The 13330-nt window shown below is 33.5% G+C and overlaps 2 protein-coding genes across 2 annotated transcripts; both read right to left on the bottom strand.

Annotated features, from left to right (window-relative positions):
- Positions 1-278: 278 nt before the first annotated feature.
- Positions 279-2189, bottom strand: LOC111921331 (transcription factor MYB93). The gene is made up of 3 exons (XM_023916894.3): positions 2022-2189; positions 1390-1519; positions 279-1149 (listed from the first exon to the last, which is right to left on the bottom strand). Exons 1-3 carry the CDS (start codon positions 2164-2166, stop codon positions 438-440), a joined length of 987 nt encoding a protein of 328 aa, XP_023772662.1. The 5' UTR covers positions 2167-2189; the 3' UTR covers positions 279-437.
- Positions 2190-5319: 3130 nt separating this feature from the next.
- Positions 5320-7461, bottom strand: LOC111921255 (probable mitochondrial adenine nucleotide transporter BTL3). Its single transcript, XM_023916829.2, has 4 exons — positions 6694-7461; positions 6287-6590; positions 5737-6204; positions 5320-5620 (listed from the first exon to the last, which is right to left on the bottom strand). The coding sequence occupies exons 1-4, from the start codon at positions 7125-7127 to the stop codon at positions 5552-5554; spliced, it is 1275 nt and encodes a 424-aa protein (XP_023772597.1). The 5' UTR covers positions 7128-7461; the 3' UTR covers positions 5320-5551.
- Positions 7462-13330: the final 5869 nt, after the last annotated feature.

Raw genomic sequence — 13330 nt, 5'->3', positions numbered from 1 at the left:
CTGAAAGTGTTTAACACGGTTCTCAGGATTTCCAAGTCTTTCCATGCCCCAATTTTCTAACAAAAACCAGATCGGACCGGTATATATGAAAATGACTATTTTTATCGACATGAACTATATATAAATGTTGTATAGTTAAAAAGTGTTATTGAGTTATAAGTTTTTATAAAAGACTTTTCCGTGTTTCAAAATTTTAATATAGATTTAATTTTTTTATATTAAGTTTTATATTTATAATTAATTAATATAATTTAATATATAACAACGGATTACAAATATCAAATGCCACTATCTATCAAAAACTAGTTAGTCTATATATATAATTCATAACTGTACACATATCAATCCATGCAACGTAAAGTTGTACCATACATGATTACATTCTCCAATTCACTCCAGGAAAAAAGCTTCCATAAAACGTATGCACTCCATGATCATCAACTCATTTCTAGTAAAGTCTGATCCAATTTGAAAGAGTCTTCGAACAGAAACTCTGGCCAGTTATATGAAGAAGCTCCTCCATCTCCGCCACTGTAGCTAATGGTGCTGCCGCTCTCAAGTGAACCACTATTGTTGGTGGTGGTGGCGGTGGCTGTGTTGTCTATCAATGGCGGAATAGGATTCCACGTGACTGCTGATATTGATGGCGAAGAATTGACACTCGTAAATGCTGATTGGCCTTGACAATGACCCACATGTTTAAAATCATTACTTGTTTCTAAATTCATGATTGAGACTTCTTGATGGAGTGGTTGGGTAACATTAGAAGTTCCCACAGGAAATTGTCTGATTTCTTCACTCTCTTGATCATCTTCTAGTACTGGAAATTCACTCACAAAATTAAGGTTTTCTTCTTGGAATAGAGGGATTGAACTTGTTCGATTTAGTAAGGTTGATAACCCTGTGTTATTGGGTTGAAGAAAATGGTTGAAGTATTGAAGGTTTTGAGCTAATTGATTATGTTCAAGTAACTCTTTGATGTTAGCAAGGACAAGTAGTTGAGGTAAGCAAGAAAACAAGTCTGTTCTTGGCTGATGGGTCATCGGGTCAATACCACTTTGGAGTAGTTTCTTTTTCATGTGGGTATTCCAGTAATTTTTTATTTCGTTATCTGTACGCCCTGGTAAACGTGTTGCTATCGTTGACCATCTTCAAGTATCAACCAAAAAAAAAAAAAAAAAAGCTTCATTAATTCAAGAATTGTCGAGAAATCTGTTTAAGATCATTCAGTGATTGACATCATAAAACCTTTAACATCCATGCAATACAACCGTCAATGGTTTTATTACATTAATGCATAATATAATATTGTTTTTGAATGGTGTCAATCCATAGTCATAGTAGGTTTTCTTTCTACTATTAGAAATAAATACGGTTTATATGAATTACTTGTTTCCGAGAATGGAATGAAGGTGAAGAATCATGTTCTCTTCTTCTTGGGAGAATTTTCCTCTCTTTATATCTGGTCGAAGATAATTCGTCCATCTTAATCTGCAACTCTTTCCGCATCTATTAAGACCTACAAAATAGTCCACTTTTAAGTTTTAATAATATATCAAATACTTATATCAAGCATACACGTATTCAAAAAAATATATTACAAAAGTGCATTAAAAGATACACCAATAGATTCAGTATCTTCAAAATTCACAATCAGTTAAACAACCACTATAGTTTTTACTTTTACACATACTAATTTATAGGCCACGTAATTTTAGGTATACCCTTAAAAAATTTGCCATTCACACCACCCGTCTCATCAAAAAACACATTTAACCTATAACTAAACACATTTATCAAATATCCAACGAATAATCAAAACTTTATTAATAAAAAAGTTCTAAAATCTTAATAGAAGAAATTAATTAGATTGACATCTTATTCTAAGTGTAATTTACATGAAAAATCAAAAACCTAAGTATAAGTCTAAGTATAAATTATTATTATTATTATAATATATATATATATATATATAGAGAGAGAGAGAGAGAGAGAGAGAGAGAGAGAGAGAGATGAATGACCAGCGAGTTTAGGAAGGGATCTCCAGCTTCCATGGCCATGATTTTGGATGTAGTTGATAAGCTGTTGATCTTCTTCAGTGGTCCATGCACCTTTCTTGATCAGGTTACTTTGATTGGAACTTGGAGGAACAGGAGACCTTCCCATTTCTTAATTTGGACTTTGCTTTCTTTCTTTTCTTGTGTTTGGAAACTAATCAATGCTTGGGTATATATGCACACAATCCACCTTTGCTTCTAGACTTCTACTTCCTCACTATTCTAGTAAACAACGATTTCCTATTTAGTTATTATAAAATGGTAACCATCGCTTTCATCGTATACAATTTTATATGATAAATATCTAAGATATATGTAATATTTAAAAAAATGTATGTACGGACAATATTGATATCTGTCTTTGACACTTGTTCAAGTAGAAAAATGAATTTTCAAAAATATTATTTGTTAATGACTGACGTTATTACAAACGTCATTGATAGATTTAAATGTTAAAACCAGAGTAAATTACACTAATGGTCTCCGGTTTGGTTTGGGGTAGTTTATATATTTGGTTTTTAATTTTAATTTTTTTTTTGACTTTGTATTTGTCACGTGCTCTTATGCCAGACCCAAATTACTTTATTACCCTGGACATATAGTAAAAAAAAAAACATACAATTATTTAAGGTCGTACAAGCATCCCATCCCATCCCACCTTTTCCCCTCCTCCTACCAAACCAAAATCAATATTTGATGAAACTAAAATCTCATAACCAAAAAATCACATTAAATAGAAATCACAAACACACAAAATCTGGTCTTAAATAATCACAACCCCATTAATGAATTCAATGTTCCAAATAATCACAACCCCATTAATTAATGAATCACAAAATCCCATAAAAACCATCTTTTATATTTGGTTTTGTTGATAGATGAGAGGATAGAAGCTTGATGAACCAGATCACAACGAGACTCTATAGATTTTGGTTTCAAATCTCACTCTATATATTATGATAGATAGAGAGGTGATAAGCTCGAGGAACCAGATGACAGGAAGGTTCTATAGATTTTGGCTTTAGATATCACTCTCTTTTCTTTCACATGATGACAACACTCCAACCACTAAACACTAGACACCTCTAATTCCTTTTTTTTCTCACACCCTCTTTCTCCTGATGGACAATGACGAGGAACAGTTTCACGGGATCTGTTGAGCGCTATGCAGTTATTGTGCTCAAAATTTCAATAGCAGTCACATGCCGCTATTTGAGATCACGGTTATCGCGGTAATATAGTAGTTTTTTAATATTACGTATAATTTATAATTTTATATTATATTTATATTGAATTTATATATTCAAGTATTAATACTATAAGTCTATATAGAGTTAATATCATCAAACCTAAAAAGACATAAAAACATAACATAATATTATATTATATTAATATGGAAACTAGGTAGTGTAAAAGTGTCAAATAGAGTTTAATTGGATTGCACGGGTTCAATATTGTATTAGTAGACCGTGGTTGATTTAAGGAGTTAAGTCTCAATTCATGGCCTCACAGGTGTGGGTCGATTTACAAAAAACATTAATGAAGTCTGACCATGGCAACTCAAGTTGGCGTGAGTACAAAAAGAGATGAGAAAAAGAGTTGTCGGTAGACGTAGTTGCTTTGTATGCTTTTAATTATGTTATGTGTTCGGACTTTTTTAAAATTAAAGTGTAGTGAGATCATTAAGACTAGTTTTTCATTGAAAAAAATAACCAAATGACCAAAAATGTGAACGAAAATGGAATAGCGCCGCAATAGCGGCTATTGGAATAGCGGTAAATAACGGTGAATAGCGCCGCTAATAGCGGTACCGCGAAATGAAAACGCTAAACTGAAAATAGCAGTTCTTCACCTCCGCAAAACGCTATAACGCCACTATAGCGTGCAATTGATAGCTTAGGTTGAGCGTGGACGACGACTAAAACAGCGACTATAGCTGTTGGACATGAGGGGCCTACGATAACTCTTGGAGGGAGAGAGAGAGAGAGAGAGAGAGAGAGAGAGAGAGAGAGAGATGGTGATGTTGATTGGACTTTTAGAGGCGGCCTGAAAGTTTTCGAAGACTATGGTAATTTAAGATGCTTAATTTGCTAAGGCCTTCTCGTATACCTGCAACGAACATGCTCGTTGTTGACGTGGCCACGGACCACGACCGTGCATACTATCCTACCGGTCCGTGGTGGCTCGTATTCGTCGTGATTTGTGGTGGCAAGCACAGAGGCGGACGACCAATGGATTTCTTCTTCACTCTCAAGCTTCTGTCTTCTCTCTCTTCGTTCTTTTCTTCCGGTCGTTGTACCCACTCCGAAGTGGGTTTGTGGCTTTTGGTGGCTGGTCTGGAATCTCTCCACGACGGTTGTTGTGGAGAGTATAACTGATGGCCTAAGAGAGAGGGAAAGAGATAGGTTGGATGATATAAGGTGGGGCTGTGGACCAATTTTTTTTTTTTTTTTAAATATAAATAAAACGACGGCCGATAAATAAATTAAAAAGAAAATTGATGCGTTCAAATAGTCATTCATATCTGATATATATCATCCGAAACCATTAAAACCGTCCGAGTTAACAAAAAAAAAGATAAAAACCAAACACGCAAATCATCTCAAACCATATGCTCCCATGTAACTTACTCTTAATAATAGTCTTATTAATCTTGTCTTGGAAATGAAGTTTAAAATGTACTATTTTTGAGAAGAAACTTCAAACACCTATCAATTTCTAAGAAATATATTTAATCAACAAAATAATCACATTTCCTAAATACCACAAAATATTCACGGAGGACAATAATATTTTCAAATGACAGATTTTCTAAAAACGGTGTAAAAAAAAATCTTAAAATCACAAAGCAACAATTGTCAATGTTACAAAAAGAAAATATTTCAAAAAATCATTTATGAATTTATAAAGAAGATGTGTAAGAGATTATGTCATTGTCCAATATATCTATATAGTTGATAGAGTATGAGGAGACACATATGGGTGAACCACACAACATAACCGAATATTTCCAAGACCTCATTTCCCTCTCGAGAACAGAGTTGAAATAGGGGAAATGGCGACAGCATACATGCCTACTAGATAACTCGGATCTATGAGAAGAAATTTGATTTTTGTCCCTTTAAACTTAATAATAATTGATTCACTAGAAGAACACGAAAGTATATTCGAAGTAACCCATAGGACACAACAATTTTTTGCTTAACTTGTGATATCAAAAAGAAGCTAATGCTAACAAAATTATAAAACTTATAAATCAATATCAACGTAACTAATCTCTTGTATAATAAATAAAGGTACTGTTGCATATGAGTTCATCAAACATCAATGGAACAACCAACTACTCCCCTCTCCAAATTGAAGAAGAAAATCATCAAAAAAAACAAACCGATTTCAATTCTAATTTCATCACCAACATGTTCTCCAATCAATAATCATCTTAAAGCAATCAACAATTTTCTTTATGTAAGAATTACAATCAAGAACATGGTAACTTACTCCACCTTCAACACAAGCTTCATGAACTCATAAACAAAGTAGCTTATTGCAGCCGAAGGTAATACCTGGTAATTTAGAGTCAAAATTTGAGAGATATTTGCACAAATTTGGTCAAATTCTTGAACTTAATCAAGCAATACAAAATCAAGATCATAGAGAGTATGTTTTCATGTGAACATACCTGAAGTAAACTAGGAATAAGTCCTGCATAAAGAGCTGAAACACCTCCATTTTCAACAATCTTTACACACGTGGCTAATGCACTCATTTTATTTGCTCTAACTTGCAACTGTAACTGCCTTCTCACAACTTCAAAAGGGTAAGTTGCCACCTCAGCACAAGCACCAGAAATGGCACCATGTAATAAAGTTCTCATTGGGCCTAACTCTAACTGTTCCAAAATGTTCAATTCATCTCCTTGCTGTTTCATATACTTGATTCTTTGCTTTCCTTCAGGGGAATTCAGATATGCTGATTTCAATATGTCATAAACTCCATAAAACACAGCGCTTGAAGGCGCCATACTTAAGATTGAAGGAACCAATCCTTTATAAAGAGAAAAGAATCCTTCTGTTTGAATGATGTGGCGAAAAGCTCCTATCACACCTCCCAATGATTCACCCCCAGGTGCCACTAACTTTGTTCGTATCTGTTAGATCCCACGATGACTTGAATTATATAAATAAAAAAAAAAATTTAATAAATGGGAAGAAAGAATTGATCGAATTTACAGTGTCCAGTGGTAAGCACAGAATGCTAGCAGTCATGCCGGCGCCGGCGCCGGCAAAGAGTCTTTCGAAATTTGTTGTTTCTTGATTTCCGGTTAACCGGAGAAGTTGCTTTCTATAGGAATCGTATGCACAAAAATTCAGGGCTTTAAATGGAGCTGTGCGAAGAATGTTAACGAAGTTTCCCTTCCAAAACCCTTTTAAACCTTGAGAAGAAGCGATTGATTTAATTAGCTCGAAAAGATTCTTCTGTTCACCACGAAGCATGTATTCCAGCTTTAGTCTTTCAAGTGGTGCAACAAATGTTCTGTTAAAAACGTTAAATTTTCAAGATTGATTAAAAATTTCACTTCTTTTTGGCCATAAATTCAACTGAAAATTCGAAGATGTGAATAAGAAGAAACGAAAACCTTGAAACCATGGCAGCAACAGCCCCAGCCCATAAATGCTTTGTAGTGTTCATAGCAGCAGGTTTTCCCCTTAATCTTATAATAACCTTCTTCTTACTCTCCTCTTCCACCACACCATCGCCGGCGCCCACCGCCGCTGCCATTAACTGGGTAGTGGAATTTCTATCAATGCCATCGCTACCTCCCTTAACTGATAAACTAACTGACAAGAACCCACCTCTGGAAACCCAACTTTTTTGCCGGAAAATACCAATATCATGTCTACGGCGAGTCGAGGAGTGATGGGTGTTGATTAGATAATGAGGAAGAGTATTGCTATCAAGAAATAATCCCCCGCCTTCTGAATTTGTATTAGAAATTGAATATCCAGAGGTCGAAGTAGGGGCTTCAAGTGGGATTGCGTCTGTGAAACAGCCACTCAGTCTTGTTGACATATCGTTGTTTAAAGAAAGAGATTGAATATCAAACTTTTATTTTGGGAATTAGGGTTTTCGATTTCAAATTAACATCAATAATGAGGAGAAATGAATGTAGTCATGGGCGATGAACATAGAAGAAGTTGATGGCGACACTGACTTGAAGAAAATGGTGGAAATCACTGCTTTGCTCTTGTCGCTGCAACTGCTTGATTTTGGTAGCACATCTTCAACAAAGCCTTTCAGCCACAAGCTCTCATCGTTCGGTTTGTTTATTTAATTAATTTAGCGGATACTTCAGTTCGGTATTTGCGAGGATAATTAGGAGAGAGAAAACTTGTGCTCTATCCGGCATGGAGCATTTTAAATTTGTATATTTATAAAATAATTATTGGTTGATGTATTACACAAGGTTTTAAAAAGCTTGTTATGGTGCGGCATGTCTTCAAGGTTTACATATGCCGTCAAGCTTTGTCAAAACGTTATTTTAACTTATATATGTGTATAAAAATGAATAATGGATGAAAATACATATAAAAATATTAATTATATAAAAAATTGCCGCCTTAAGTCACGCCTTACAAACGTAATGACTCGCCAAGGCTCGAAAAAGCTTGAGGTTTGACATTGCCGCCGAGTCACGCCTTACGTTATTTAGAACTTTGGTATTACATGTTACCTATATTATAACTCAGGTTAAACGAATAAACACATAAAAAAATAGAATAGTCTATAGATATTACATAATAATTAAAAAAAATTATGAGAAACCAATGAAAACAAACATAAACTTCAAAATAAAAACAAATTACTTGTCAACCAAATCCATAAGCAAACAATAAAAACTAATAAGAAAAATCTTCAAACTAAAATGTCAAATAATGATAATTGACTTAAACTTATTAGAGTTTTTCCATTTTTAGGATCTTCAAGGAAGGAGCAGCAATCGAACCGGCTCCTATTTCAATCCGTGCTGGACCGATCGATGTACCAATAATCAAGATCTTTCGAAGAAGACCATTCAAATGATTCGATGGTGGTAATAATTTCAATAGGCTGCTTGACTGAAGTAGTTGTTGCCGGTAACAATCTCAAATGACTCGGTGGTGGTAAGATAGTACGTTTGATTTTATTCTCAATAATCATCTCATAGTCCAATGATGAGAACTGTAACACAAAAAAAAACAAAAAAAACAAAAACAAAACAAAAATAAGCAAAAAGAGCATCATTAATGTAGAAATAAATTCATATGTTACCAGTTTGATCTTAATTTTTTTTTCCAATTGAGTGAACTTTGAGATTTCATAACCATCAACTTTGTTCTTCAAATTAACATTTGAATTTTGAATTTTGAACACCAAGTTTTTATCCAAAAGAATATTCAAAGTAGATGGATAAATCTCCATATTACCTCCAAAAAATAAACGGTTATAAAAATAGATAGACAAAAAGTGAAAATTAGTTTTATATAAATGAACTTAATATCAATAACCTCATTAAAAATTTGAAGCAACTCTTGTGCAAGTTTTTCAAGAAGTATCTTTACGTTACGATCAAATAACTTAAGTGACACCAAACCGGTAAAATCTTGTACAAATAGCTTGTTTTTAGCCGCTGGTGTGATTAGTTTCATTCCTTTGAATAATTTCTACCCAAATGGTTTTCATAAACCATGTGATAAATAGTCCATGATAAATATTAATTGCAAACCATGTTAATGTTTTTTCATTAGTAGTCATTGTGTTTTATTCACTTATATTAAAAAGTTTTATTTATATTTTAGAAATATATTCCATTTTATAAACAAAGTTGCACGACACATTCATTTCATTCATCTACGAACCGTGCATGTATTGTAAAAGTCATTGATTATAAATTATATCCTTCCTCATTTACTAAATTTAAACATAGATTTTCTCCTATATAAAAGGAAATACTTTTTTTTCCATTTTCAAGACTTCCAGAAATATAACTACATTTTAGTTGTTTTTCAAATCACATAATACTATACTTCAAATTAACATAAAATAATTTAAAAAGACCAATTTCAAATTGCATAAGATAAAAATGCATTAACAAAGAAAATTGTCTTTATTAGAAACAACTCACCATGGTATCATTTTGATAATACAATAATGAAAACATTTAAGATAATATAATAATTTGAACTTCAACTTAAGTGATATGGTTATAAGAAATCTATTGTGTTCCTTTGTGCTTTACTTGATATAAAGATAATGTAAAAGACTTTATAACAAAAAAAAATTCATATATATATATATATATATATATATATATATATATATATATATATATATATATATATATATCTTTTCCGCAACCTTGAATTTTTTTTGTTATAAAGTCTTTTACATTATCTTTATATCAAGTAAAGCACAAAGGAACACAATAGATTTCTTATAACCATATCACTTAAGTTGAAGTTCAAATTATTATATTATCTTAAATGTATAGGGTTAGGTTATTTTGTTTTCACTATCTATTGAGTGCATGTATGACTGATTCTGGACCAATCATTTTAGTTATTTTAAGAAAGTAATTAATGTATATTACATGTTGAAGATATTATAGGTATTAATTACATCTTCAGCATTTAATATGCATTAATTATTTTCTTAAAATAACTAAAATGATTGGTCCAGAATCAATCATACAGGCACACAATAGATAGTGAAAACATTTGAACCTCACTCTCTCTCTCTCTCTCTCTCTCTATATATATATATATATATATATATATATATATATATATATCAAGGTTGCAAAAAACGCTAGACATTAGCTAGGTGGTGGACCGAGGTCTAGGGATTAATCGGTTAGACGGTGATTAATCGGGAACCATTAATTATTAAAAAAATAATTCAAAAATTTATAAATCTAACTTTAATACTAAGAATATAAGTAAATAAGCATAAAGTTTAATAATGACTTAATAAGTTTAACAAACACAACCATTTATCATCCAAAATAAGCATAAAAGTTTAATAATAAGTTTAACAAGCACACAAAATCATCATCCAACAAGTCCATAAAAGTATAATAGTGAGGTTTAACAAGCACAACAATTTTCTTCTAATATTCTCCACATAATTCCATTATTTGAACCTCATCTGACTCATATTCATCTTCTTCTAACACTTGCTCCTCACTCTCGGACTCGAAATCTTCATTGAAAAGTTCCTTCATTTTTGGACTTTCTCGAGGTGCTTGACTAACATCGGTTGCAAGAGCTTCATCAACTGTTATAAAAAAAACTCACATTAACACATTAAAATTGCTCACTCAAATCAACATGCTCTGTATCATATCATTTTATCATCACTTCATCTAATATATCATCACATTAGCACCATATTCATATCAGTTTAACACATTCAAAAATCACATTAACACATTAAATATACTCACTCACATATCATTTTAACAGAAAAATTAAGTATATAATCACATTAACAGCATATTCATATCAATTTATCATCACTTAATCTAATATCATCACAAATCAGCAGGCTCTGTATATACTTCATATTAATTTAACAGAAATTAGCAGAACCAAAAACAATCAAAAACTATAAAATTCAAAGAAGCTTTCACACTTTAATAACAAGAATCATCAACGATGACAAAATTCAAAGAAGCTTTCACTTTATTCATTTCTATAACCAAGAAAAATAAAAAAAAAAAAGAAACTAATATATGAACAAATGTTGACTATAAGAAGCAAAATTAGCATAACCCAGGTGAAAAGGTAAGCTTAATTCAAGATCTAATCAGGGAATTTAACCTTTTGGATGATTACCTTTGCGGTTTCGGTATCATCTGGAACTTTGTATATGTCGGCAGTATTATCAGGAACAAAGGAGCTGAAGGCATCGGAGGGATTTCGGAGGAGAATAGGATGTCGAAAGGGAAGGAACAACGACAGAGGATGTCGAAGGAGAAGGAGTGACAACGCAATCTTGTAGATGACTGGAATGCGATGACGATCTTGGAAGGCAACAACGATCTTGGAACAGACGGAATGCTTAGAAGAAGAAGAAATCATCGTTTTTGATGTGTGTGTGTGTGAAAGAGAGAGAGATAGAAAGAGAGAGAGAGAGAGAGAGAGAGAGAGCAGTGAAATTGATAATGCGATTGAGATGGAATGAGTAAGAAGAAACGAAACCTAGCAATGGTTTGTCAATTTTGCCCCTTAAAATTTTGAACTCTATTGACTGTTTTTTGACCGATCAGGGCGCCCAACTCCGCCTAGCTCCGATTAGGTCCTACTTTGACTGAATTTGACCCAAAACGATTACATAGGCCGATTAGGTATAAACGTAATCGGTTGGCGACCGCCTAGCGCCTAGGCAGATTTTTACAACACTGATATATATATATATATATATATATATATATATATATATATATATATATGTGTGTGTGTGTGTGTGTCACACACACATATATATATATATATATATATATATATATATATATATATATATATATATATATATATATATATCAGTGTTGTAAAAATCGGCCTAGGCGCTAGGCGGTCGCCAACCGATTACGTTTATACCTAATCGGCCTATGTAATCGTTTTGGGTCAAATTCGTTCAAAGTCGGACCTAATCGGATGAGTCCTGTGTATATGTCAGAGCTAGTAGGAGTATAGTTAGCTTTTTTGTACTGTATGTGGATGACATACTACTCATAGGAAATGACATGCCACCCTTGAAAGAGGTGAAATCCTGGCTTGGAAAGTTTTTCGCTATGAAGGACCTTAGAGAAGCTACCTATATCCTAGGGATAAGGATATTGAGAGACATGAGTAAGAGACTAATTGGACTTAGTCAAAGTATCTACTTGGACAAGGTGTTGAAGAGGTTCAACATGCAGAATTCCAAGAAAGGTGATTTATCGATCCAGAGCAATACCAAACTGAGTAAAACTCTGAGTCCGAGTACAAAGGCTGAGATAGCTGAGATAAGTCGATTACCATATGCTTCCACAGTTGGCTCGATCATGTATGCAATGACTTGTACTCGCCCCGATGTGGCTTTTGCTTTGAGCATGGTCAGAAGATATCAGGGGAACACTGGTAAGGCTCACTGGACTGCGGTAAAGAATATTCTCAAGTACCTACAAAGGACTAAGGACTGGGTTCTTGTCCTCGGTGGGAGCGATGACTTGAGAGTGACAAGGTATAGTGACGCTAGCTTTCTGACCGACAGTGATAATTTCCGCTCTCAGTCATGTTGGGTATTTACCCTAAATGGAGGAGCAGTTACTTGGAAAAGTTCCAAACCGGAGACCGTAGCTGATTCAATGTGCGAATCAGAGTACATAGCAACAATTGAAGTGGAGAAGGAGGCGATATGGCTGAAGAACTTCATTGAAGACCTTGGAGTTGTACCAGCTATAAAGGAGCCTATGGAGATTTTCTGTGACAGCGACAGTGCGGTTGCCTTAGCCAAGGAACCAAGGGATCATGGCAAATCCAGGCACATTGACAAAAAATATCACTTCATAAGACACAAGATAGAAGAAGGACTCCTCATAGCAAAGAGAGTATTTTCAGAAGAGAACCCATCATATCCCCTCACGAAGGGACTAAATAGGGTTAAGCATTTACGGCATGCGAGGCGCATCGGGCTGAAAGACGATATTAGTTTTAATTATTAGATAGCTATTTCTGAAACTTGTAATAGATAAAATGTAATTGAAAATTAATGATTAAATAAAAGTTGTTTATTTATGAGTATAGTTACTATCTTGTGTCAATTATTTACTATTGATTCAATTTTGCATGTTTTGACTTCCAAAATAATAAGATTATTCAAATTATTCACAGTCGATCATACTTTGGAAGTAGGTAATGAATCAAGACTGTCATGAATTTGGCTTGTAGATTGTCTAAAATGGTTAGACATTGCTATGACATTCATGAGTGCTCATAAGTTCTGAGTATTGGATTAAACCCAGGCTCACTTGTATCACTTCATGGAATTCATCTCGAGTGATCATGAGACGATAATATCATGTAAGTCTTCAAACAAAGAGATATGAGTTATTGAATATGGGTTGGTTGCACGTTGATAGTACGAAAACGCATCAGTAACTTGATGTTATAAAACGTAATGTTGTGTATGATTTGGCGAATAGTTAGTACAAACATATGAGTCGAAGTTTATCTGCTCCTTTTTGTCCTCAG

The sequence above is a fragment of the Lactuca sativa genome, chromosome 9 (assembly GCF_002870075.4).
Source record: "Lactuca sativa cultivar Salinas chromosome 9, Lsat_Salinas_v11, whole genome shotgun sequence".
Classification (NCBI taxonomy): Eukaryota; Viridiplantae; Streptophyta; class Magnoliopsida; order Asterales; family Asteraceae; genus Lactuca; species Lactuca sativa.
Note: the sequence above shows the minus strand (reverse complement) of the source record. Positions and strands in the feature narration are given on the sequence as shown.